We start from the raw sequence: 27,445 nt of genomic DNA, 5'->3' as shown, positions 1-27,445 counted from the left end.
CAGGTGCCCACCACCACGCCCGGCTAATTTTTTGTATTTTTAGTAGAGAAGGGGTTTCACCATGTTAGCCAGGATGGTCTCGATCTCCTGACCTTGTGATCCGTCCGCCTCAGCCTCCCAAAGTGCTGGGATTACAGGCATGAATCACTGCGCCCGGCCAAACACTGGAAGAATTTTAACACCCGTGGCCCAGGGCTGGACGTAAAGCACGCACTTGGGGTGTGAGAGCTGGGTTTATTATTAATTCGTGGCTGAGCTACACCGGGGATGATTTAAGTGGATTTATCCGCAGGGAAAATGATGGGAGGGCATTCCCAGAAGGGAGGATCGTGGTTTCCGGAGTTGCACTGTGGATGTTTGGGGCCAGATCATCCTCTGGGGCGGGGCCGTCTTGGGCACTTGTTGGGTGCTGTGCAGGGTTCATGGCCTCCACCCTCTCCGTGTCAGGAGCACCCCCCAGTGGTGACAACCGTAAATGTCCCCAGACCTGGCCAAACGTCTTTTGAGGGCAGAATCTCTCCTATAGATGGCCCGTGGCATATGCAAAGGGCCTAAACGGAGCAGGGAGAAGGTGCGTGACCCCTGGTCTGGGCCACTTTTTTTTTTTTTCTTTTCTTTTCATTTTTTTTTTTGAGACAGGGTCTCTCCCTGTCGCCCAGGCTGGAGTGCAGTGGCACAGTCTTGACTCACTGCAACCTCCGCCTCCCAGGTTCAAGCGATTCTCCTGCCTCAGCCTCCCCGGTAGCTGGGATTACAGGCGCCTGCCACCACAACTGGCTAATTTTTGTACTTTTTTTTTTTTTTTTCTGAGACGGAGTCTCGCTCTGTCGCCCAGGCTGGAGTGCCGTGGCCGGATCTCAGCTCACGGCAAGCTCCGCCTCCCGAGTTCACGCCATTCTCCTGCCTCAGCCTCCCGAGTAGCTGGGACTACAGGCGCCCGCCACCTCGCCCGGCTAGTTTTTTTGTATTTTTTAGTAGAGACGGGGTTTCACTGTGTTAGCCAGGATGGTCTCCATCTCCTGACTTCGTGATCCGCCCGTCTCGGCCTCCCAAAGTGCTGGGATTACAGGCTTGAGCCACCGCGCCTGGCCTAATTTTTGTATTTTTAGCAGAGGCGGGTTTTCACCATGTTGGCCAGGCTGGTCTGGAACTCCTGACCTCAGGTGATCCACCCGCCTGGGTCTCGTCTCCCAAAGTGCTGGGATTACAGGCGTGAGCCACTGCGCCCGGCCTTTTTTTTTTTTTTTTTTTTCCCAAATAGCGACTTGCTGTGTCGCTCAGGATGGAGTGCAGTGGTGCAATCACCGCCCGCTGGGCTCAAGCCATCCTCCTTCCAAGCCTCCCAAGTAGCTGGGACTACAGGCACTCACCAACGCACCTGGCTATTTTTTGCATTTTTTTTGTAGAGGCAGGGTTCCCTGTGTTGCCCAGGCTAGTCTTACACTCCTGGGCTCAAGCAATCCTCCTGCCTCTGCTTCCCAAAGTGCTGGGATGGCAGGTGTGAGCCACCACACCCAGCTGGCTCTATGTCCCTTCCCAACATTTTAGTCCCAGACAGCCCTGCGGAGGTGACTGGCAGGCTCCTCATTTTGCAGAGGGAAACCCCGAGGCTCAGAGAGGGGACGTCACCCGCTCCAGGTCACCCCAGCAGCAAGCAGGTGCACAGGGACACAGAACCACATGGCCGTTCCCAGCGCCCCCACTAAGGGCACCTTGCTCTCTTTGTTTTATGGGACATCTGCGATGTCCTCAGATGGGTTATTTTCCCTCCTCGGCAACACTGAGATCAGGGCTGCCCCGGCCATCAGTTGACAAGTGGGGAAACTGAGGCCCAAAGGTCCCACAGCAAGAAAGGGGCAGAGAGCCCTGAGCTTATGCCCAGTGCTTCCTGGGCCTCTACCCATCGCTGTGGCCTGCATCGATAAACATTCTGCAGCCTCTGAAGTCCCAAGGAGGGTGCCTCAGAACAGGCCTGGCCCCGGGCTGGAGTGGAGTTCCTGAGGTTCCCAGCTGTAACCTCGTTGCTGGACTGAGGCAAGGGCCAGGGGGCCCAAGGGAAGAGCCAGAGAGGCCGGGGGCATGGAAGGTTCAGGCTTATTGCTGCAGCCTGCGAGGTTGTCCCAAGCCGGGAGCTTCTGCAGAGGGAGGACACAAAACAGGAACCCAGGCAGGCAGGGTCTCTCCCGAAGGTGCCCTTGGCCCCTGGCCACCACCCTGGGATGTTCCTCCTCCTCCTGTGCTTCCTCCCCCTCCTCCTCCTCCTCCCCGGCCTTTCCAGCTTCCTGTCTAGACAGTCCCCAATTAGCCGCTCATTAAGGGGGTTAAGCTGATTAGAGTAGTTCTCCCTTCCTCTGGCAGCGTTGGGGCCTTTTCTCCGGGCAGTGCTCAGCCAGGCCCCCACCCTGAGGCTCACAAAGGCCTGGGGTGGATCCTGCCAGCTCCATGCCAGGCAAGACTCCCACAGCACGCCTCCAGGCCCCACATTCCAGCCTCTAGGCTTTGCCCGCTTGGGGCCTGGGCCAGGAGTGCCCTTTCTCCTGGCCGCCTCCCCCTGAGGCCTCCCTGCTTACCCGGCTGCGTGGGGTGGAGGGAAGGCATCTTCGAGCAGCCCCCCGGTGCTTTGTTTTTGCTGCTGGTGTAGCCCCCACTTGAAGGCGACACAGGCCCCATCCACAGGCAGTTACTACACAGGGCAGGGCAGGCAGCCCCCATCCATGCCTCTCCTCTGTCACCCCAGGCTTCCCCCATCCCTTTTTTTTTTTTTTGAGTCAGAATCTCGCTGTGTTGCCCAGGCCGGAGTGCAGTGGCATGATCTCGGCTCACTGCAACCTCTGCCTTCCAGATTCAAGCGATTCTGCTGCCTCAGCCTTGCAAATAGCTGGGACTGGGACTACAGGCACCCACCACCACGCCCAGCTAATTTGTGTATTTTCAGTGGAGATGGAGTTTCACCATGTTGGCCAGGCTGGTCTCGAACTTCTGACCTCAAGTGATCCTCCCGCCTCGGCCTCCCACGGTGCTGGGATGACAGGTGTGAGCCACCGAGCCCGGCCTGCCCATCCCTTTTGGAGCGTGGCCTGGGGAGGGACAGAGTTGGGTTCCAACTCCACCTCCACCCGCGCTTGGTTCTATTGCTTTAGGTGAGTGACTTCTCCCATCAGGCCTCAGCCTCCACATCTGTGAAATGGGTGCAGCTCCTGTAAGCTCTGCGCAGGGCAGCTGTGAGGACCACATTATGAGAGGAGGCTAGTGCCTTCACAAAAGGTCCTCACCCAGGGCAGTGCTGCCTCACCCCCAGGGACACTGGCCGGTGTCTAGAGACATCTGTGGTTGTCACAACTGGGGGTGCTCTTGACGTGGAGTGGGTGGAGGCCAGGGACACTGCTCAGCACCCTGCAGTGCCCAGGACAGCCCCTCCCCAGAGAACGAGCCAGCCCCAATGTCTATAGTGCTGAGGCTGAGAAACCTGTGTTAATTAATGTGGAAAAAAAACTGAGGCTGGGCGCGGTGGCTCATGCCTGTAATCCTAGCACTTTGGGAAGCCAAGGCTGGAGGATCACTTGAGCCCAGGAGTTTGAGAACACAGGGAAACCCTGTCTCTACAAAAAAATACCAAATGAGCTGCACGTGGTGGTGTGTGCCTGTGGTCCCAGCTACTGGAGAGGCTGAGGTTGGGAGGATCTCTTGAGCCCAGGAGATCAAAGCTGCAGTGAGCTATGGTTGCCCCACTGCACTCCAGCCTGGGCAACAGAGCAAGACCCTGTCTTAAAAAAAAAAAAAAAAATCTGCCCCCGCTCACACCAGAATAAACTCTCAGTGGGGCAGACGGTGTAAACCAGGGGACCCCCAGCTCCTGGGACTCACCTCCTCTCTCCCTCCCACTCACGGTGTGGATTTCAATATGTTCAGCCTCCTGTGACCTCAGCAGGGCTGAGGATCATGGGACGCAGAGTCTCTTGAGGATCCATGGAATCCTCTAAGCCGGGGGGTTTACCTAGGGGTGATCCTGCCCCCAGAGGACACTGGGTGACATCTGAGGACATTTGTGGTTGTCACGACTGCAGGGTGGTCCTAGCATGGAGTGTGGGTCCAGGGACACCTGGGAGGCCAGGGACACCGCTCAGCACCCTGCAGTGCCCAGGGTGGCCCCACCCCAGAGAACGATCTGGTCCCAAATGTCCACAGAGCCTAGAGGAGGCCTTGGTGCACTGTCAACGCCCAGTGGTCACCGCTGTCCTCAGCAGATTCATGACCTGCCTCGGTGCCTCTGTCCACTCCATTCGCCCTGTGTAGGGCCCCCTCCTGACCCCAGACCCTAGAGGCCCAGCAAGAGTGTACCTTGGCTCCCTTGGGGAGCAGGCATTTCAGTGGGAGATGGGCTTGTTTGTTGAGCAAACAGATGGCTGCCCCGACAGGGGTGATGAGGGCCTTTCGTTAAATACAGAGAGGAGGTCAGATGGGCGTGTGTGTTAAACAGACATGAAGAAACTCTGATGGAGGAGCCCGTGGGCCTGCGTGCTCCCTACAGTCAATATGCTCAGACGGGGCATGCAGGATGCGGGGAGGGGCATACGGATGTGTTCCCTGAGAGGAAAAATGGCCACTGAGATGGGTGGGAGACGCACAGGCCCGCTGGCTGAACAGGGAGGTCCCACCGGGGTCCCAGGCATGCCTGCTGAACAGACGGAGGATGCTTGGAAGCAGGGTGCAGAGTCAGTGTCTGCAGAGCCTGCCGGGAGCATGCTGGGTTATTCTTTCTCGCAGTGCCTGGGCTGGGCTCCCCCCTCCTTCCTGCCCTGCCCTGGCTCCCGCTGGCCCCATCTCAGGAAGCTCTAGCGGTGTCTGCAGGGATGTGGCGGCGGGGGGTGGAGTCTGAGCCAGACTATTTCCATCCAGGACAAGCTGTTCTAGGAAATCCTCCTAAGTGAGCGTCTGACAACCCTAACCTCATTCCCGCCATGGCCCTGCGCCTGCAGGGAGCTGCCAGCCCCTACACACACTCATACACACACGCTTGCACACATGTGCATGCTCATCCATATATGCACACATCTGTGCAAGGCATGCACACACGTGTATGCACGCATGCTTGCACACGTGTACATGTGTGTGCGTGCGTGCACACATACATAGACGTGAACATGCAGGTGCAGGTATACACGTGTGTGCATGTATTCACATGCACACATGCACACGCGTGTGTGCATTCACATGCATAGACATGCGCAGACATGCACACATGCAAACACATATGTGCACACACAGGCATGCACACATACACAGACATGAACGTGCATATGCAGGCATGCACACATGCACAAACGCTCACATGCGTATACACACGTACACAGACATGCACGCATGCACGCATCTGTGCACATGCATGCAGGCATTACACACATACATGCACACACATGTATTCACATGCACACACACGTGCACAGGCATACACACCCACACGTAAGTGCCAACAGGACCAGCCCGGCCTCCCTGCCTCCAGGCCACTCTCATTCCTGCCACATCCTCCTGCCCTGGAAAAGCCCGGGCCTGGCTGCTGGGGCCCAGCTTCGTCACAGACTTCCTGGCATCCCAGTGAGCAGTGGGGCCTCTCTGGATGGCTCCGCCTCCATGCCCAGGGCCTCCGGAGTGTTCCCCCGTGAGTGTTCACAGACTGGGCATGAGTGGAGGCGTCATCCTTCCTGCCCCCCGTGTGGGTGTCCTGGGTGCCAGTCTCCTCCAGAGCCAGGTGTTCCCGGGTCCCCGCGAACTGCTGACCTGCTTCTGGGATGTGTCCCGGCGACACCTTCACTCCTCACAGCATGATGTGTGCAGGGCCATGGGACAGCTGGTTCCATAACCACAAAAGCAGATGAAGAGCTGCGTGTCCCCCCCGGCTGGGTCCTGGATCTGGGCTCCCTCCGGGCTGCAGCCATCAGAGAGGACAGAAGTTCCCTGAGTGGTAACCCCATTCAGGGAAGGATACAGCGATGCTGGGAGGACAGAGGAGGTGGGGACAGGGCTGGGGAGGGGCTGTGCCACACAGATGCCTGGAGGTACCTATGGAACCATCAGCAGGAGACCCAAAACACGGTGACACCCTCACCATTTCTAATCAGGGCATCACCCAGAGACACCACGTCACATTTGGGGACATCCATGGTTGTCACCACTGAGGGGTGCTCCTGGCATGGAGTGGGTGAAGGCCAAGGATGCTGCTCAGCACCCTGCAGTGCCCAGGACAGCCCTCCACAGAGACCGATCTGGCCCGCATCAGCAGTGTCGAGACTGAGAAATCCTGTGCGAATTATTTGGAAAATATTGAGTTATGTCACTACTCACACCAGACACCAGGAGAAGCTCCTGACAGGGCAGACGGTAGAAACCAGGGGGACCCCAGCTCCTGGAATGCACCTCCTCTCTCCCTCCTCACTCCGTGTGGATTTCAATGTGTGCAGCCTCCTGGGACCTCAGCAGGGCAGAGGATCATGGGACACAGTCTCATGGAGGGTCCATGGGATCCGCTAACCCAGAGGGTCTCACCCACAGGTGATTCTTCCCCAGGGTACTTGTGGTGATGTCTGGGGACATCTGTGGTTGTTACAACTAGGGGGTGCTCCTGGCATGAAGTGGGTGGTGGCCAGGGACACTGCTCAGCACCCTGCAGTGCCTAGGAGAGCCCCACCCCAGAAAGCGATCCGGCCGCAGTGCCCACCTGAGACACCCTGGAGGTAAGGAACTCCAAGGGCCAGGTCGAAGGGAAGCTAAACTCATCATCCTGTTTGGATGGTCTCAGTAGATATGTTTTACCTTCAAAGAAATGTAAAAATCCCTTCTAAAAATGTGGCTCTCCAGGGCATGCCTCCCTGAGATTCCATTTCCAGGGATAGGGTAGGGCCCAGGACACTGCATTTTTCAGGCATATGTGATCCTTAGCCCTCACTTAAAAAGCTCCCCTGGGGCCAGGTGCTGTGGCTCATGCCTGTAACCCCAGCACTTTGTAATCCCAGCTCACGCCTGTAACCCCAGCACTTTGAGAGACCAAGGGAAGGGGATCGCTTGAGGCCAGGAGTTTGAGACCAGCCTGGGCAACATAGCAAGCCCTTGCTCTAAAAAAAATATTTCCTGGACATGATGGTGCATGGCTGCGGTCCCACCTACCTGGGAGGCTGAGGTGGGAGGATCACTTAAGCCCAGGAGGTTGAGGCTGCAGTGAGCATGATCATGCCCCTGCACTCCAGCCTGAGTGACAAATAAATTGGCCGGACGCAGTGGCTCATGCCTGTAATCCCAGCACTTTGGGAGGCCAAAGTGGGCGGATCACCTGAAGCCAGGAGTTGGAGACCAGCCTAGCCAACATGGTGAAACCCCGTCTCTACTAAAAGTACAAAAATGACCTGGCCATGGTGGCGGGTGCCTGTAATCCCAGCTACTCAGGAGGCTGAGGCAGGAGAATTGCTTGAACCTGGGAGGCGGAGCTTGCAGCGATCTGAGATCACGCCATTGCACTCCAGACAGGGTGACAGAGCAAGACTCTACCTCAAAAAAAAAAAAAAAAAGACACTGCCCCGGAAGGCCAGGCATTTCCGCTCCAGAGCCGGGACTCCACCCCAGCCTCCTGGAAATACCCAAAATGGCCCTCTTTGGGGCTCTGTGTTCCCACTTCATTTTAAAGACAGGGTGCAAGTGTCAAGGGGCACCCTGACATCTCCCCACTCACCCCAAATAGCAGCAGCAGTGGCTCCTGCAGTAACTAACATTTTTCAAGCTGGGTGGCTGACGTTCCCTCAGAAAGCTGGGCTGAAGGCATCCTCAGAGAATGCCCTGATGCCCAGGGATCCGGGACGGCCGTGGGCTTCACCCACACAGGCACCCCTGGCGCAGTCCTCACAGCTGCCACTCCCACACTGCTCCCGATGGAAATTCCAGAGCTTTACAGAATCCCCCATTTTATGAAAAGGGGTGGATGTGGCGGCTCACTCCAGGTCGCACAGCCCCATGGCCAGCCGGGGTTTGAACCGTGGGCCACCTGCTTCCCCCACACCCAGGGGCTTTCCAGGGGGGTGCCTGGAGCGGGAGGGAAGCCAGCGTTTAGTGGGTGAGCCTACCTGAGTCCATCCATCAGTTTTTGGTTTGTTTGTTTGCTTGTTTGTTTTTGAGACAGAGTTTCTCAGTTTCGTTCTTGTTGCCTGGGCTGGAGTGCAATGGCGCAATCTCGGCCCATTGCAGCCTCTGCCTCCTGGGTTCAAGTGATTCTCCTGCCTCAGCCTCCCGCGTAGCTGGGATTACAGGTGCCCACCATCACACCCGGCTAATTTTTGTATTTTTAGTGGAGACGGGGTTTCACCATGTTGGCCAGGGTGGTTTCAAACTCCTGACCTCGTGATCCGCCCACCTCAGCCTCCCAAAGTGCTGGGATTACAGACGTAGCCACCGCGCCCGGCTATCCATCTGTTTTTCTGTGTTTGAGACGGAGTCTCGCTCTGTAGCCCTGGCTGGAGTGTAGCGGCGTGATCTCGACTCACTGCAACCTCCGCCTCCCAGGTTCAAGCAATTCTCCTGCCTCAGCCTCCCAAGTAGCTGGGATTACAGGCGCCCGCCACCACACCCACCTAATTTTTGTATTTTTAGTGGAGACGGGGTTTCACCATGTTGGCCAGGCTGATCTTGAACTCCTGGCCTCAAGTAATCCACCCACCTCAGCCTCCCAAAGCACTGGGATTACAAGCGTGAGCCCCCATGCCCGGCCTCCATCTGTTTCTTCATTTGTTGATTCACTGAGGAAGGTGTGAGGGGCTGAGCTGCTGAGCTGGGGGCTGTCGCGGCTTCTGTCCCAGGCAGCCCGGGAGGTAGTAAGGCCCCTGTCTGCAGAGTGATGCCAGCAAGGCACTGCAGAGGGTGGATGCACCTCACTTCAGCTCCCGGGAGGCTCCATTCCTTCGTCCCGCATGGATGAGGGAAGGCAGAGCTGAGCTGGGGCTTGTCTGTGCGCATTTAGCCAGTCAGGGTCTAACTGGGCTTCGGATCTGACTGTCTCTGCCCTCCCTGCGCCTTCTTTAGGGCTTGGGTGACTTCTAGGTGATGGGGCAGTCCTGAGCCTTCCCATTTCACTGGAAGGAGAGTAGGCAGCAGCCGGGAGCCAGGCCCAGGGGCACATGCTGGTACCCAGCTGTCCATCCCCCAACCGTGCCGCCTTGGCCAGCCCCTTCTCTGCTCTGAGCCTCCGTTTACTCCTCCGTGTAATGGGCTCACATCCTCTCCCCTTCAGGATTCTGGGGGAAGAGAAGGCAGGGTGATGAGGCTTCCTATCCCTTCGGAGGCTGGCTTTGGGGAAGGTCCAGGGCTCCTGGGGTGTGACCAGCCTGTGACTCTCTTGTCCCATCCCCTCCACAGGCATCTCGTCCCCAGTGAAGAAGACAGAGATGGACAAGTCACCATTCAACAGCCCGTCCCCCCAGGACTCTCCCCGCCTCTCCAGCTTCACCCAGCACCACCGGCCTGTCATCGCCGTGCACAGTGGTGAGCGCCACAGGCCCCTGGCGGGGAGGGGCAGCGGGCCCTGCGCTCAGGCGTCTCACAGCCAGAGAAGTCCCACTGGATGTCTGACCATGAGTCATATTGCTGTAGCCTTCTAGGTGGATAAAAAAACCACAGAGGTGCCATAGTGGACAGCACCCGGGGCCTTGTCCCAGCCCAGCTGAGAGATTGGATTCAGTCTCTTTGGGCCTCAGTTTCCCCCTTTGTATAAGAAGAGGCTGCAACCCAGGGCTTACCCTTCACCTCACTCCTCTCACCCACTGTCTCAATCTAATCCCCGCATTCCAACCCCAGACACTGATGGACAGGCAGGATCAGAAGATGCCAATGAGGCCCAGCGCAGTGGCTCACGCCTGTCATCCCAGCACTTTGGGAGGCCGAGGCAGGTGGACCACGAGGTCAGGGGTTCGAGACCAGCCTGTCCAACGTGGTGAAACCCCGTCTCTACTAAAAATACAAAAATTAGCCAGGCACAGTGGCACGCACCTGTAGTCCCAGCTACTTGGGAGGCTGAGGCAGAAGAACTGCTTGAACCCAGGAGGCGGAGGTTGCAGTAAGCGGAGATCGTGCCACTGCACTCCAACCTGGGTGACAGAGTAAGATTCCATCTCAAAAAAAAAAAAGGCTAGGCTCGGTGGCTCACAACTGTAATCCCAGCACCTTGGGAGCCTGAGGCAGGTGGATCACAAGGTCAGGAGTTCGAGAGCAGCCTGTCCAACATGGTGAAACCCCATGTCTACCAAAAATACAAAAATTAGCCGAGCATGGTGGCGGACACCTGTAGTCTGAGCTACTTGGGAGGCTGAGGCAGGAGAATCATTTGAACCCAGGAGGCAGAGGTTGCAGCGAGCCGAGTTCACCCCATTGCTCTCCAGCCTGGGCAACAGAGCAAGACCCTGTCTCAAAAGAAAAAAAAAAAAAAAGGCCAGGCGCGGTGGCTCACGCCTGTAATCCCAGCACTTTGGGAGACCTAGGCCGGTGGATCAAGTGGTCAGGAGATCGAGACCATCCTGCCTAACACAGTGAAACCCCGTCTCCACTAAAAATACAAAAAATTAGCTGGGTGTGGTGGTGGGTGCCTGTAGTCCCAGCTACTCGGGAGGCTGAGGCAGGAGAACTGCTTGAACCCGGGAGGCGGAGGTTGCAGTGAGCGGAGATCATGCCACTACACTCCAACCTGGGTGACAGAGTAAGATTCCATCTCAAAAAAAAAAAAAAAAGGCTGGGCTCGGTGGCTCACGACTGTAATCCCAGCACCTTGGGAGCCTGAGGCAGGTGGATCACAGGGTCAGGAGTTCGAGACCAGCCTGTCCAACATGGTGAAACCCCATGTCTACCAAAAATACAAAAATTAGCCGAGCATGGTGGCGGGCACCTGTAGTCTGAGCTACTTGGGAGGCTGAGGCAGAAGAATCACTTGAACCCAGGAGGCAGAGGTTGCAGCAAGCAGAGTTCACGCCACTACTCTCCAGCCTAAGCAACAGAGCAAGACCCTGTCTCAAAAAAAAAAAAAAAAGAAAAGGCCGGGCGCGGTAGCTCAAGCCTGTAATCCCAGCACTTTGGGAGGCCGAGACGGGCGGATCACGAGGTCAGGAGATTGAGACCATCCTGGCTAACACGGTGAAACCCTGTCTCTACTAACAATACAAAAAACTAGCCGGGCGAGGTGGCGGGCACCTGTAGTTCCAGCTACTCTGGAGGCTGAGGCAGGAGAATGGCGGGAACCCGGGAAGCCCGGAGCTTGCAGTGAGCTGAGATCCGGCCACTGCACTCCAGCCTGGGCGACAGAGCGAGACTCTGTCTCAAAAAAAAAAAAAAAAAAAAAAAAAAGGCCAGGTGCGGTGGCTCACGCCTGTAATCCCAGCACTTTGGGAGACCTAGGCCGGTGGATCAAGTGGTCAGGAGATCGAGACCATCCTGCCTAACACAGTGAAACCCCGTCTCTACTAAAAATACAAAAAATTAGCTGGGTGTGGTGGTGGGTGCCTGTAGTCCCAGCTACTCGGGAGGCTGAGGCAGGAGAATGGCGTGAACCCAGGAGGCGGAGCTTGCAGTGAGCCGAGATCGCGCCACTTTACTCCAGCCTGGGCGACAGAGCAAGACTCTGTCTCAAAAAAAAAGAGAGAGACATCTCCACCTCGGCCAGGCACAGTGGTTCACGCCTCTAATCCCAGCACTTTGGGATGCCAAGGCAGGCGGATCACCTGAGATCAGGAGTTCAAGAACAGCCTGGACAACATGGTGAAACCTTGTCTCTACTAAAATACAAAAATTAGCTTGGTGTGGTGATGCATGCCTGTGATCCCAGCTATTCAGGAGGCTGAGGCACAAGAATTTCTTGAACCTGAGAGACAGAGGCTGCAGTGAGCCAAGATCATGCCACTGAACTCCAGCCTGGGCAACAGAGCAAGACTCTCATCTCAAAAAAACAAAACAAAACAAACAAAAAATCACCTCCCATGGTTGCCATTGGGATTAAGCGGGGTCAGTTGTAGGAAGCCTCAGATATTGCTTACTATCCCACGTTCTAGTCATAAAATATTTAGTTCTTGACGCAGTCATGCACACAGAGAGGCGGGCCCAAATCAAAGCAGTCATTTGGCCCAGGGGTCAGCAAACGCCAGCCCCCCGGCTGCCTGTTCTTATGAATAAAGTTTTATGGCACACAGCCACGACCACATCTTTGTATATGTCCCGTGGCAGCTTCCACCCTGCCTTGGCAGAGCTGAGTAATTACAGCAGAGACCACGTGGCCAAAAGCCAAAAATATTTACTATCTGGGCAGAGGCTAGGGAGACGGGGGAGTGACTGCTATAAATAGTGAAAATACTAAAAATCACTGAACTGTTTAGAAAGAGGAAAAGGCAGGCATCACAATAGAATATGACTCAGCCATGAAAAGGCACGAGGCTCTGACGCAGGCCACCTTGAGGACGTCACGCTCAGTGAGAGAAGCCAGACACAAAAGGCCACACAGCATGTGATCCCATTTCTATGAAATGTCCAGGACAGACCCAGCCACAGAGGCAGGAAGGGTATGTGTGGGTGCTGGGGCTGGGGGAGGGGGTGAGGAGTGATGGCTGATGAAGACGGGGTTTATGTGCTGGAATGAGGCCGGGCACGGTGGCTCACGCCTGTAATCCCAGCACTTTGGGAGGCTGAGGCGGGTGGATTGCTTGAGTCCAGGAGTTGTGAGACCAGCTTGGGCAACATGATGAAACCTCATCTCTACTGAAAATACAAAAAATTAGCCAGGCGTGGTGGCACATGTCCCTGCTACTCCGGAGGCTGAGGCAGGAGGATCACCTGAGGTCAGGAGGTCAAGGCTGCAGTGAGCCATGACCATGCGTCTGCACTCCAGCCTGGGTGACAAAGCGAGATTCTATCTCTTAAAAAAAAAAAAAAATCACTATTCAGGTATTTGCAGAAAGAGCTTACCAACCTCAGGTTTATAATATAGACCATGGGGCCAGATAGTCTGGGTTCAAATTCCTGAACTGCCACCTGATACCGTGTGGCCTCAGGCAGGTGACACATACCCTGAAGGTCACCCTGTCATCCTCTGTTTAAAAAAAAAAAAAAAACCGGCCGGGCACGGTGGCTCAAGCCTGTAATCCCAGCACTTTGGGAGGCCGAGACGGGCGGATCACGAGGTCAGGAGACCGAGACCATCCTGGCTAACACGGTGAAACCCTGTCTCTACTAAAAAATACAAAAAAATTAGCCGGGTGAGGTGGCGGGCGCCTGTAGTCCCAGCTACTCGGGAGGCTGAGGCAGGAGAATGGCGTGAACCTGGGAGGCGGAGCTTGCAGTGAGCTGAGATCCGGCCACTGCACTCCAGCCTGGAGGGCAGAGAGAGACTCCATCTCAAAAAAAAAAAAAAAAAAAAAAAGATGGGGCCGGGCGCAGTGGCTCACACCTGTAATCCCAGCACTTTGGGAGGCCGAAGTGGGCAGATCACCAGAGGTCAGGAGTTCGAGACCAGCCTGGCCAACACAGTGAAACGCCATCTCTACTGAAAGTACAAAAGTTAGCCGGGCGTGGTGGTGTGCACCTGTAATCCCAGCTGCTGGGGAGACTGAGGCATAATTGCTTAAACCCAGGAGGTGGAGGTTGCAGGGAGCTGAGGTCATACCACTGCACTCCAGCCTGGGTGACAGAGCAAGACTGTCTCAAAAAAAAAAGAAAAAAATAACCCGGGCTTGGTGGCTTACACCTGTAATCCCCGCACTTTGGGAGGCCGAGGAGGGAGGATTGCTTGAGCCTGGGCAACATAGCAAGACCCCAACATCTACAAAACTAAAAGATTAAATTAAAACACAGGATAATATCACAGCCCCGTTGGGGTTGCCATGGGAGTCAGGGAATTTGGGTGTAAATGTGGTCAGTGCGGCTGGGGGGTTTTCTGGTTGTTATTAAACGCACTGAGATGCAGCAGGAATCACAGCCACAGACACACAGTCACACGGTCACAGAGCAGACCGGCTGGAGCCCCCAAGTAACCCCCGCTTCCCACTGTCTCCGCAGGGATCGCCCGGAGCCCCCACCCGTCCTCCGCTCTGCATTTCCCTACGACGTCCATCCTTCCCCAGACGGCCTCCACCTACTTCCCCCACACCGCCATCCGCTACCCACCTCATCTCAACCCCCAGGACCCGCTCAAAGATCTTGTCTCGCTGGCCTGCGACCCAGCCAGCCAGCAACCTGGACCGGTGAGTCGGGCGGGGCGCATTCGGGCCTCTCCTGGCAGCTCCGGGTGACCTCCCGGGGGCCACGTGCTCACACGAAGGCACAACTTCTGCTTTGAAGGGTCTTGGGGACTCGGCTCTGAAGTCCCCTCCTCTGTCGTGCTGGGAAGCAGCTGGAGTGGGTCAGAATTGAGATGCTTTCGGATGCCAGGGTTTCAGACATGTCACGTCGCACCCTATGGGGTCTGGGTAGCACCCATAGGTCCCAGCAACTGCGTGAGTGCTACTCGTGTTAACACAAGGCAGGGAGGGACTGGGCATAGCGGCTCAGGCCTGTGATCCCAGCGCTTTAGGAGGCCAAGGTGGGAGGATTGCATAAGCCCAGAGTTCAAGACCAGCCTGGGCAGCATAGCATGACCCTGTTTCTACAAAAAAAAATACTTCAAAATTAGCCAGGCATGGTGGCAGGCGCCTGCAGTCCCAGCTACTCAGGAGGCTGAGGTGGGAGGATCGCTTGAACCTGGGAAGTCGAGGCTGCAGTGAGCTCTGATTGTGCCACTGCACCCCAGCCTGGGTGACAGAGGGAGACCCTGTCTCAAAAAGGAAAAAAGATTTGGGGCGGGGGGTAGGAAGAAATTGATTGCAAAAAACCCACCAAACTCAGTTCAAGTGAGACAGCGTTTGCCAGACTCCATAGGAAGCTTTGGGTGTTCAGAGCTTTTCGGACTTTGGAACCACGGGCCGGGCCGTGGGTGATGGTGGATGATGGCGTGCTCCTGATGAATTAGGAAAAACGCAGACACCCTGCTGTTAGGAGGTGGTGGCACTGTTTGGAAGGAACTCAGGCGAGTTGGCGTGCAGGGGATTTACAAAGGAGACGCAGTGAGCGTGGCCCCAGCAGTGCCGGGCTTTGAATGACACCAGTAAGCGGGCATCCCCAGGCCCCTCCACCTCCAGCCGTCCTCAGACCCACCAAACCCGCCATGGTCACACCCACGCTCTGGCTCCCCCAGCCTGCCATCCCGCCCGGGGCCGTGCACAGAGCCGGGGGCGGCCGGCGCCAGCAGCCCGAGGTAGAGGGGGAGCCCACCCCTTAACCACGTGTCTCTCTGTTCCCCCAGTTAAATGGAAGTGGTCAGCTCAAAATGCCCAGCCACTGCCTTTCTGCTCAGATGCTGGCACCTCCGCCCCCGGGGCTGCCACGGCTGGCGCTCCCCCCTGCCACCAAACCCGCCACCACCTCCGAGGGAGGAGCCACGTCGCCGACCTCGCCTTGTAAGCACGCGGGAAGTGGTGCCCTGGTGGGGCGGATGTCTGCAGGGGGACCTGTCCCCTCCCCAACCCCACTGCCAGGTCAGAGGTCAGGCCCGGCCCTGCGGGGCCTGGCGAGTTTGGTGGGTCTCTGGAAAACAGCCCAGGGGCCACATGGTTGGGTCCGTGTAGGGCTGAGGCAGCCTTAGGGGCTGACCGGACCAAGCCACGGGCCAGGGTGAGAGTCCAGGGTCTGTCCCCTTCGCCGAGTCGCCTGGGGGACCCCGGTGCCCGCCATGGGCCATCAAAAACACTCCCTGGTGTGTCAAGCAGCTGACGGTGGACATGGATCTCACAGTGGTGGCCCGAGGGCCAGACTGCACCCCCAGACTGGTCTTTTGTGGAAAAGGAGAACGGTTGTTACCATTTTAAAATCAGGACGTTTTACATAAACATTTCCAGAGTTCCGGCTTCTTGGGGAGAAAGGAGCTACACCAGGCGCAGTTCCTTTGGGTGATCTGGACTGGACCACACCTTTAGATGGGACCCTCTTTGCCTGTCCACCTGACCCAGAAGCCCCTGGGTTGCTGGCCACTGCACCTTCTAGACTTTTCCGCTCTCTGGATGTGGTTCTGGGTGGCCGCTGGATGGCCCCTCGGTCCTGGCATCCTCGTCCTGAGGTCCACCCCGTTCGTCCGCAGTGGCTCTATCCCCAGACTGTCCTGTGACCCCCATGCAGGCTTGGGTGGGTCACTGGCTTGGCTTGGAACCCAGAGACCTCTCCCCTCGGACTCCATCTGCCCCCATCCCCCTTTTTGAGCATCTCTGTCCCTCACTCTCCAAATGAGACCCCCCACCCCACCCCACCCAAGCAGTTGGTGGCTGTGGTTCCTTCTATGCGCCCTCAGCTCCTCTTCCCCCTGCCCCGGCGTTCCTCCCCCCGGCCCCACTGCCTGCCAGAACCCGGGCTGCCTGCCCATGAAAACCGGCTTCTTCTGAGCACTGGCTGGAGGAGATCAGCCCCAAATCCACCCTGAGCTGGAATCCCGCCTCTGCAGCTCTCTCCCTGTGTGACCTCAGGCAGGTGTCTTCCCCTCTCTGAGCCTCAGTTTTCTCAGCTGCAAAATGGGTTCGCCTTGGTGCCCAATTCACAGGGCAGTGGGGAACAAGCCGGTGACGTGGGTCAGGGAGACAGGGAGGACGTTCCACGTTCCTCGTGGCGCCTGACGCTGCGTGGTGTCAGGCAGCTGTGGTCATTCTTGCCAGCTGTCCCTGCCTGTTCATCTGTGAAATGGGAGCGTTGACTGCATAGGATCCACTCAGGGCTCAGTGGGATCAGGCCCAGAGCCTGGTATACAATAGACACTTAATAAATGCAGGATCCTGCATAGGATCCACTCAGGGTTCGGTGGGATTGTGCCCAGAGCCTGGTATACAGTAGACACTTAATGGATGCAGGATACTGTGTAGTATCCACTCAGGGCTCAATGGGATTGTGCCCAGTGCCTGGCATACAGTAGACACTTAATAAATGCAGGATAGGCATGGATTCCACCCCTCTTTCTCTGCACTGGGGCTGTTAACTGCAAATCTACTCCTACTTCTCCCCCTAAGCCTCACTGCCTCCAGCTCCCCCAAGCCCCAGCCAGGACAACTTGGGGACCCCACCTGTTGCAGCTTCTTCTCCCCCTACCTGGGTCCCGGCCTGTGTGAGGCCCCCATCCCCACTGTAGCAGCAGGCTGTGAGTTACTCACACGCCGACAGAATATAATCGCTGAGACTGAAATATAAATATGCACATCTGTATGTATGCACACACCCAACCCTCCCTCTGCCCTCTCCGGGAGGAAGATTAATAAATAAAACGCCCTTAATAATTCATGCACCCTGCGCGGAGGCAGCCCTCAGTGGCAGGACCGGGCGGGCACTGCACACCCTGAATAATTCACGGGCGTTTTTGTGAATTACGGAGCCATCCTGCTTTCCTTCTCAGCAGACACCCCGCCCAACTGGGCGATCTCAGCCGTGACCCCCGGGCTCCTTGAGTCAGGATCCCCGCCTCCCAAGGACCTCGGGCCTTTCAGGGGGGCTCGGTTCAGCCGAGGGTGGGCGGCAGGCTCGGAGGCCCCAGGCACCGGGTGCGGAGGCCCGGCTGTGTGGCGCCTGGCGGTGGCCACCGTCTCTGGGGCCAGGGCTGCCCCGGCTCCCGCAACCCCTCGCTAATGGGCTCTCGGTCTCTCTCCTCCCTGCAGCCTACTCTCCGCCCGACACGTCCCCTGCAAACCGTTCCTTTGTGGGATTAGGACCAAGGGATCCTGCGGGCATTTATCAGGCACAGGTAGGGGCCGAGAGGCCGGCTGGGGGGGCGGGAGGGGCAGGGCAGTGGGGCCGGCCCGGGGGGCTCAGGGCGAGGAGGGCCTGCTGGGTCCCACGCCACACCCCCGGCACAGGGGCACCAGCCTCCCACACCCCACCCGGGCCTCGAGCCCCAGCCTAGCCTCTCCCTGAGGCCAAATTTCCCTCCACCTTGGTCCTGGGGGGATGGGGTATGGCCCGAGACTCAGCCTATGGGGTCCCCAGGGGCATCTCCTGGAGACCGTCATGGGAGAGCTATGGGCCAGTGTCGCTACCGTTTGCTTACCATTGCACAGATGGGAAAACTAAGGCCCAGAGAGCCAAGGGGATCTGCCCAGGGTCACACAGCGCATCACCCCCCCCCGCCCCCAGCCTCCATCCCCCATCCACACCAAGGCCTAGAGGGACCAGCCGGGGAAACCGAGGCAGCCCATGGCAGGGCGTGGGGCCTCCCAGGACAGCATCCGAGCCCCCACCCCAGGCTCCAGCCCACATCAAAGCCAGTGTGAGGGCTGGGGGTGGAGGGGCTTCGTCAGTAGAACAGACAGGGTGGGGCAGGGGCCGGCGTTCGTGTCCATGCTGACATTCATGTTCAGGCGGCTGCAGCTGAGTGAGCATGGCCGGGGTCCTACCACCCTCAGAAAGCAGGCGGGCAGGCAGGCAGGTGGTGGATAGAGGAGGTTCAGAGAGGGGAACTGAATCGCCTGAGGCTGCATAGCCATCTAGGGAGTGGGGGCATGGGAGGGCAGCCTTAGCCCCACGCCCAGGTGTCCCTCACCCCCCACCCCCGTTAAGAGGCTCTGTGCAGGCCAGGAGTGTGTGAGCGCGTCTGCGGGTTGTGGGTGAGCAGCTGAACCTTTGAGCCTCTGCTGTCTCCCCGGTTTGTGTTGGGGAGAGGGTTGGAGGATGTAGGGGCGGCTGCCGCAGGCCTGGGAGGTCCAGACGTGGAGAGAAATGAGCTCTGGGCTACCCAGCAGCCAAAGAACTGCAGAGTGTGGAGATGTGTGGGGTCCCCAGGGGCCGTGTTCAAATCTTCCAGGACTGCGGGAGGTTTCCTGATGCAGAGCGCACAGGCAAGGGTCAGGGGGCCTCTCCCCTGGACCCTGCGGGGCTGCCCTGGCTGAGCGGATGGGATGGGGGAAGGAACATGGCATTCCCCCTCCCTCCCTGTGCTGGGTGCCCAGGACGCCTGTAGACAGCCCCTCCCTCTCTTCCCAGGCTCCACAAAACCAGCCAGAGAGGAAGCAGGGATTGAGGCTGCTTCTGAGTCCAGAGGAGACCCGCGTGCCCTGGGTGTAGGGAATCCTGGGTCAGGATCTAGGGCTCCAGCCCAGCGCTGGCTCGGAACCTCTGTCTCCTCCTCTGACCTTGGGCACCCACACCGGGAGCCTTTGAAGGGCACTGGGGGATAGAAAGGGCACAGATAGGTTCAGACTTCCCCACCCCCCTAAACATTAAGCACCCTGCCTTGCACCCACAGAGCCCCGGTGGGGGCAGTGACTTGGTCAGGTCCCCCTGCGAGCAGACATCCAGGACTCCTCGCTTTAGGATTTGGGCCACCTATGACCGACCACCCCCTCCCCCGCCCGGTGCTGATGGAGCCTGGCGGCGTTACCTCTGCCACCCCCACCCCGCATCTCTCCCTGCCCGTGCAGGAGGCTGGGAATGTCTTAAGTGGTTCAGAACCCAAAGCTAATAAAAGCTGCGGCGGGAGGAGGCCCAGCCCGTTAACCCTTCCCCAGCCTCTGCGTTGGACCAAACTCTGACCGGGACCCTTCTCAGACTGCGCTGGCTCCAGCCCCCCCCCGCTCGAGCCTGGGAGGGGAGGGAAACTGAGGCAGGCAAGGGCGGCATCTTTCTTAGCATCCCTCTCTTGACTGGCTGGACCCCTTTGGGGACCCAGAAGGAATGGGACCAGGGCTGGCGGAATGGGGCGTGGGGGGGCACTGGCAGGGGGCTCAGCATAGGCAATGTTGTTGCAGGGGGAATGTGGGAAATGGCTGGAATGTGAGAGACCTCCGATGGCAGGCGCCACACGGATGACCTGGGCTGGGCTTTGCTCTGGGGTAGTGGGGAGCCATAGAAGGGTTCAGAGGGAGGGAGTGGCCACCCACCAGGCCTAGGAGTCAGAACTTTCTGGGGCACAGAGGGGAAAGTGACACATTGTCAAGAGGCTCTCAGGGGAGCATGGGTTGGGGGGAAGGTGAGGTCCCCAAAGTGGGTGTCAGGGGAGGGCAGGTCTGGGGAGGACCCCATCGCTGCTGCCCTGACTGGACTAAGAGCACCCGGGGTGAGGCCGGGCACCACTGCCTCCCTGCAGGCCCCGGAGACAGGGAGGGAAGAAGCAGTGAGAGCCCGCTCTCCCCTCTCCCCGCTCCCGCTCAAAGGACCCTGAGCTCAGAGGCCTCCCATTTCCGATTCTGGCCAGTCAGCACTTCTGCCTCCGCCTCCTCTATTCCTGGCAGGGATTCGCTTCCCTCTGCCCCCTCCTCCCTCGAAGCCTGGGTGGGCGCCCCTTCCCTTCTGCCTCTCGGGCTCCCGACACCCCCCAGTCCACAGACTCTCCCCCGATCAATATCCCTCCCGTGATCAATGCTAATTGATCTCGCCCTGGTCAGTTACCCACCCATCCCCCCATGTCCTTCCCCATTAATCCCCCCACCGTGAGGCTGAGTGGCTCTGATGCCCCGGCCCCTCCCCTCTGTGATGCCCTCCACACCCCTACATGTCTCCTGCACGGGGCACACGTAAGCAGGTGGGTAAACCGAGGGTGGGGGGCGAGGCAGGCGTTGAGCCACATGTCCAGAGCCACACAGACGGCTGCAGCCAGGCCAGCAGGATACCAGAGCCCGGACCTCACCCTTCACACCCGCTGCCTCGGTCTCCCCTCAGCTGAGTGGGAGGATATGGAGTTGAGGTTACCTCCCCCGCCACCATTGCTGGGGCCAGAGCCAGGCAGGAAGGGGAGGGGAGGGAGGAGGGGGAGCAAGGGCTGAGGGGAGGCTGGTCCACCACGGGAGGGTCACGCCCAGAGTCTGTCGGTTGCCAACAGAAACCAGACATGAGGTAATGGCCAAGATGAACTTGAACTTGGCTGGAGGTGGGGCGCTGGGAACCATGGTGGCGCCAGTTCGATGGGCTGGCCCAGCGGTTGCCTGGTTGGAGGGGCTCTGTTGAATGATTTGCCACAGGGGTGGGGGGCAGCCCCGCCTCTAACCTCAATGGGGGAGTGAAGGGGTCTCCCCCAGTCCAGAGGCACAGCCCTCCCGTCACAGTCCACACTGGATGCTCCATCGGGGTTGGAGTCTGCATTTCCAGCACAGGGGTCTGGACAGCAGCTTCTCTACAGAGACTGAGGCCAGAGCTGTCCCCAAATTACATGACCCTGGGTACAGCCCCATGCAGACCTCCCTCCCTGAGCCTCGGTCTCCCACCTCTGGTAGGTTGAGAGCCATCCTCAGCTCCCTATGCTTAGTGAGCTTCTGTGGGGTGAGGGGGGCCGTCCGGGGGTCCTGTGACAGGATGGGCCCTGAACGCCCAGGACAGTGCTCAGAGGGGTCCCGAGAGGCAGGCGAGGGGGCTGGCCCTGGGCAGGAGCAGAAATAAGAGCCAGAGTCAGACAGGCCTGAGTTCAAGCTCCCACTCTGCCACTTCCATGCTGGTGACCTCGGGCAAGTTCCTTGACTTCTCCGGGCCTCACTTTCTTCCCGCAAAACAGAGCAGTGGAGGGAGACCTAGTCCCTCCTTCGTGGGGGGGCTGGGATCATCATTAAAGGGGAGAAATTTTTTCGTTTTCTTTCGTGTTTTTTTGTTTGTTTGTTTGTTTGTTTTGAGACCATCTTATGCTGCCCAGGCTGGAGTGCAGTGGCGCGATCTCGGCTCACCACCACCTCCACCCCAGATTCTCCTGCCTCAGCCTCCCAAGTAGCTGGGATTACAGGCACTTGCCACCATGCCTGGCTAATTTTTGTATTTTTTAGTAGAGACGGGGTTTCACCATGTTGGCCAGGCTGGTCTCGAACCCCTGACCTCAAGTGATCCGCCCACCTCGGCCTCCCAAAGTGCTGGGATTACAGGCGTGAGCCACCACACCCAGCCTCTTGTTTACTTTTTTTTTTTTTTTGAGACGGAGTCTCGCTCTCCACCCAGGCTGGAGTGCAGTGGCCGGATCTCAGCTCACTGCAAGCTCCGCCTCCCGGGTTCACGCCATTCTCCTGCCTCAGCCTCCCGAGTAGCTGGGACTACAGGCGCCCGCCACCTCGCCCGGCTAATTTTTTTGTATTTTTTAGTAGAGATGGGGTTTCACTGTGTTAGCCAGGATGGTCTCGATCTCCTGACCTCGTGATCCGCCCGTCTCGGCCTCCCAAAGTGCTGGGATTACAGGCTTGAGCCACCGCGCCCGGCCTTGTTTACTTTTTAAAAACATTCTCAAGGCCGTGCGCACTGGCTCATGCCTGTAATCCCAGCACTTTGAGTGGCCAAGGCAGACGAATAACCTGAGGTCAGGAGTTTGAGACCAGCCTGGCCAACATGGAGAAACCCCGTCTCTACCAAAAATACAAAAATTAGCCAGGTGTGATGGCGCATGACTGTAATCCCAGCTACTCGGGAGGCTGAGGCAAGAGAATCACTTGAACACGGGAGGCAGAGGTTGCAGTGAGGCAGGATCGCGCCACTGCACTCCAGCCTGGTGACCAGAGTAAGACTCTGTCTCAAAAAATCAACAACAAAAAAACTCTTTATAAAGTAAACAAGGCAGCTGGTGTGGTGGCTCATGTCTGTAATCCTATCACTTTAGGAGGCAGGAGTTCAAGACCAGCCTGGTCTACATGGTGAAACCCCATCTCTACAAAAAAAAAAAAAAAAAAAAAACCAGTCAGGTGTGGTGGTACGTACCTGTGGTCCCAGCTACTTGGGAGGCTAAGGTGGGAGGATCACTTGAGCCCAGGAGGTGGAGGTTGCAGTGAGCTATGATGGCACCACTACACTCCAGCCCGGGCAACAGAGCGAGACCCTGTCTCAAAATAAAATAAGATAATAAATTGGCCACAGTGGCTCCCACCTGTAATCCCAGCACTTTGGGAGGCCAAGATGGTGGATCACTTGAGGCCAGGAGTTCAAGACCAGCCCAGCCAACATGGAGAAACTCAGTCTCTACTAAGAATACAAAAATGAGCTGGGTGTGGTGGGGCATGCCTGTAATCCCAGCTACTCTGGAGACTAAGTTACAGGGATCACTTGAACCCAGGAGGCAGAGGTTATAGAGAGCCAAGATCACACCTGCACTCTAGCCTGGGCAACAGAGCAAGACTCTGTCTCATAAATAAATAAAGATAAATAAAAAAGAAAATGATTTTTAAAATATAAAATAAAGGCCAGGCGCGGTGGCTCACGCCTGTAATCCCAGCGCTTTGGGAGGCCGAGGTGGGCGGATCACGAGGTCGAGAGAGTGAGACTATCCTGGCCAACATGGTGAAACCCCGTCTCTACTAAAAATACAAAGATCAGCTGAGTGTGGTGGCACACGCCTGTAATCCCAGCTACTCGGGAGGCTGAGGCAGGAGAATTGCTTGAACCTGGGAGGCGGAGGTTGCAGTGAGCCGAGATCATGCCACTGCACTCCAGCCTGGCAAGAGAGCAAGACTCTGTCTCAATGAATCAATGAATCAATCAATCAATCAATAACATGAGTTCCAGGCTGGGAGCGCTGGCTCACACCGGTAATTCCAGCACTTTGGGAGGCCAAGGTGGGTGGACCACTTGAGGTCAGGAGTTTGAGACCAATCTGGCCAACATGGTGAAACGCCATCTCTACTAAAAATACAAAAATTATCCAGGCATGGTGGTGGATGCCTGTAATCCCAGCAACTCGGGAGACTGGGGCAGGAGAGATGCTTGAATCCAGGAGGCTGAGGTTGTGGTAAGCCAGTATCATTCCATTGCACTCCAGCCTGGGCAACAAGAGTGAAACTCCATCTCAAAAAAGAAATAATAAATAAGTAAAATAATAAAATATAAAATACAGTTCCAGATAAATGGATCTTTTTTTTAAGTATAAGTATATCCCCAATGTCGCATGGGCTAGACTTATACTAAAAGAGTTCTGTGTTAACCAGAACTCCGGTTTCACTGGGCATCCTGTACTGTGTCTGGCAGCCTTCCTCAGAGACAAAGTCACTTCCCCTGGGTCACCCAGCAGGTTGTTAGAGCCTGGGATGGGGAAACTGAGGTCACAGGGTTGCAGGAGGTAGGGGGTGAGCATGGGAAGAGGTAAAACATGTCTGCAACAGAGTCTGACCCCTCGACTTCTCTCCTTTTTTCTCTCTCTCTCTCTCCCCCTCTTCCCCTCTCTCTGTCGCCACTGGACCACTCAGTCCTGGTATCTGGGATAGCAAAGGTCTTCTTCCCTCGCCCCTTCTCCATCGTCCTGGGAATCCCAGGGGGCAGCGCAGCTGGCCCCCGGCCCACGTTTTCGGTGGAAAATTAGAGTGAACAAGAACACCCCCGCCGACTCCCAGCCCGGCCGGAAAGACAAAACACACAGACGCACACACGCAGGAGGAAAAGAAAAAACAAAGGAAAAAGAAGAAGAAGAAAAAATAACCCACCCAAGCAAGAAGACAAAAGGTAAAGACGCAACGTTTGCAACTCTCGGGACGCCAAGGCCACAGGACTGGAGGGTCAGGCCCCGCCACCCCACGGGAGACCCGGGACAGGGGCGTCTTCCTAAGTTATTCATCTCTCCGCCTGCTGCTCGGGAAGGACAGATGCCTGCCACCCGCCCGCGCCCCGGAGGCCCTGGCTCTGTCCGGAGACCAGGTGAGCACAGCCTGGAGCCTGTGCCCAGGGCCGACAGGCGCGACACCCAGCAAAGCCACCTCTCCCCGGGCCCCCGCGCCTCTGCCGGACACGGACCGGCCCCCACCCTCCCCACCGAGGACGCAGCCACTGGGGGGAAAGGGAGACGCAGCGGACCCCGGCCGGGCAGCAGAGACCGCGGAGGCGGGCAGGGTGGGGCAGGCGCGTGGTGATGTCACGGGGGTGTGTGGCGCTTGCTAGCCCTGGCCAGGGGAGGGAGCGAGGCCCAGGCACCTGCTGGCCCTCCAGGGGGCCCTGCCTGCTGTGGGGCCTCCCCATACGCCCCTCCCAAAGCACCGGCCGACTCGCTGTCTCGCTGGGGACTCTTCCAGCCCTCGCGCCCGCCCGTTTGGGAGGAGAAGTCTATGCAATTGATCCCGGCCCCCCCACTCTCCCCCCCCACCCCCGGCATAGGAGGCCCCCCCGCACCCCACCTCGCCCGGCTCACACCCCCAAAGGGAGGGACCCACATTGCACACACTGTAAGAAATGCACTTTCCGAAGAAGCGGATGGGGGAGCCGGGACATCCAGAGCTCCCCGAGTTGGGGGTGCCCGTCTGGAGCCCCCCATCAGCCCCTGGCGGTGGGAGGTGAGAGCGAGTGGTTTAAGTGCCTGATTCCCACCACCCGCCCCCCCCCCCTTTGTCCAGCTGGGACACGGAATGGCCACGGGCCTCCTCCCCCTCCCCTCCAGCCCCTCCACCAGCCCCTCCAGTCACCCCTCATCGCCGTGCCCTCCCAGAGCTAGAGAGATGGGGCCCCTCCGTGGCCCAAGGGGCAGAGCTGGGTGTCACCTCCCAAGCATCCTGCCCTGCCGGGGCGCGGGGATGGGCTCTGGGGAAGCCGGTGCGCCCCCCACGCCTCCGCTGCCAGTGCCTTACATTCTGGAGCGACCCCCCTCCCTGGTGCCTCCCAGCGAAGGGGGACTGCCGTTTGCACTTTCATCGCCCCCCCAAGCGGGGCCCAGCCGGGGGACGTGCATAACGGCTGGGCCCCCAGAGGAGAGAGGAGGCCGACGCCAGCGGTCCCCGCTCGGGACGGGGAGGGTTCTGGGGGGGTTCGGCGTCGCACCTCGGGGCCCCCTCGCGGCCGTGTAGGGGGCCTCCCATCTGCTAAGCGTTTTTCCGTTGAGCCGCTCCAAAAACACTAAGCTGGGGACGCCAGGTGCCCCCTACCCCGGCTCCCTGGCCCCATCCACACCTCCACCCCCACCCCAGGATCGCCATCTTTAGGGGAGGCCTGGGAGGGGGTGTTAGGTGTTTTAGGGCCACCGAGCTCAAACACAAGGACCCCTCCCCGGCTCACCCAGCCCAGCCCCAACTGACCTCCATGCCTAGGGAGAATCTCCCCCCACCACGGCCCCCTCCCCGCACCCAGGCCAAAGCCAGGGCAGGTCTCCGGGTCTCACCTGCCCTTAGCCTCACCCCCCTGCCCCGGAAATCCAGACTCTCCTCCCAAACTAGCCCCAGGAGCTTGGCGACCCCGCTGGCTCCTGAAGAGAAAGACCCAGGACCCTTCCCCATCACCCCCAAGAGAGATTCGCCATCCTCTGGCCTCAAACCCTTGGTCCGTCCGTCCGTCTGTCTGTCCTCAGGGCCCCGCCCCCCGGTGGCCCTTGGGGACCAAAGTGTGGGCCGCTCTCCAGGAGGGCGGGCCGGGGAGGGGGTGGTAGGGTTGTGCCATTGGGGTGTCCGGAAGCTTCTCAGCCAGGGTGGGGGTCGTGGGGTTGGGGAGGGGGGCCAGCCGGGCTCCCGAGGGTCAGGGCGCGACGAGAACCAACTCTTTACCTAACTTTGCATGGTGCTTAGTCAAGGACTCCTGCGACCTGGCTCCCGAGGTCAGCTGGCGGCGCTGACACACATGCATGGCAGATTATACCTGGCTCTATCTCCCTCCCCCTCGCCCCCCCTGCCCCCCACTTCCTCTTTAAAAAAAAAAAGATACAAAAAAAAACCTTAAAAAAATTCCATGTTTCCTAATTTGCACGAAATTTTCTACCACAAGATGTGCCTTGCCTTCCGAGAATAAGTATTACCTTTAAACAATATCAGCGCACACACATAGCTGCATGTTCTGCTCGTGTAGTTTAAAAAAAAAAAAAAGACAAAACAGTGACATGAAATAAAAAATAAAAATTGAAAAGGGATGTATTTCTATTTGTAAAAAAAAAAATAAAAAATAAGAAAGTGAGAATCTAAAAAAAAAAAAAGAAGAAGAAAAACCACGCTAAAAATCAAGCCACTGAAAACAATTGCCCCCAGGTCTACCCAGTTCCTGGCTGTCCTTGGTCCTGTCTCCCCTCCTGCTGTATTCAGGGGTGCCCCCTGGTGCTCAGCCTCTACCATCCCCAACCCTGCTCTCGGGTACCCAGAGGGGTCATTTCTGAACCCCTGCCCAGAGGACAGACCTCTAGGGCCCACCTTGGCCCCGGGAAAGGGTTCTCCTCTCTAATTGGTCCCTGGGCCACAGGCCGGCCCCCAGACACCATTCACTGACCCACTGCAGGCTGTCCCCTCAACCATGGGGTGGCTACCCCACCTGCAGCCAGACTCCCCGCTCCCCACTTTTCATGCAGACTGGCATACCCCTGGCTCAGGGTCAAATGCTGTTCACACCCACCTCAGAGGCACCCCCTCTCCCCTGCCCTGTGCACCCCCACCCTTCTTGCCAAAGGACCTCTTTTCCCCTATCCAGAGACCACCCCGGGTGGCATTCTCTCCCACCCTCTCCTTTGTCCCCCATCCCCTGTCTCTGTCTT

At 57.9% G+C, this 27,445-nt stretch overlaps 1 protein-coding gene and 1 pseudogene across 8 annotated transcripts in view; both read left to right on the top strand.

Moving 5' to 3' along the window:
- The window catches only part of NFIC (nuclear factor I C), a 110,842-nt gene extending 84,172 nt beyond the window's left edge, over positions 1 to 26,670 (top strand). For 2 of the 7 annotated variants that reach the window (XM_033199572.1, XM_033199571.1), the window contains exons 7-11: positions 9,391 to 9,516; positions 14,062 to 14,246; positions 15,344 to 15,497; positions 17,727 to 17,812; positions 24,204 to 26,670. In XM_033199572.1, the coding sequence (XP_033055463.1) occupies positions 9,391 to 9,516; positions 14,062 to 14,246; positions 15,344 to 15,497; positions 17,727 to 17,812; positions 24,204 to 24,221 (569 nt within the window). In that variant the 3' untranslated portion in view covers positions 24,222 to 26,670. Of the gene's footprint in view, positions 1 to 9,390; positions 9,517 to 14,061; positions 14,247 to 15,343; positions 15,927 to 17,726; positions 17,813 to 24,203 lie in introns of those variants that run through there. The other 5 variants (XM_033199569.1, XM_033199568.1, XM_033199570.1 and 2 more) reach the window with 4 other exon arrangements.
- On the top strand, positions 25,313 to 26,847 carry LOC117076267 (annotated as a pseudogene). Its single transcript, XR_004434299.1, has one exon. The product of XR_004434299.1 is annotated as a myosin-K heavy chain-like (transcript).
- Positions 26,848 to 27,445: the final 598 nt, after the last annotated feature.

This window comes from Trachypithecus francoisi, unplaced genomic scaffold (genome assembly GCF_009764315.1).
Source record: "Trachypithecus francoisi isolate TF-2019V2 unplaced genomic scaffold, Tfra_2.0 Lachesis_group5, whole genome shotgun sequence".
Taxonomy (NCBI): domain Eukaryota; kingdom Metazoa; phylum Chordata; class Mammalia; order Primates; family Cercopithecidae; genus Trachypithecus; species Trachypithecus francoisi.
The sequence above is the reverse complement of the archived record's forward strand: the minus strand, read 5'-3'. Positions and strand labels throughout refer to the sequence as shown.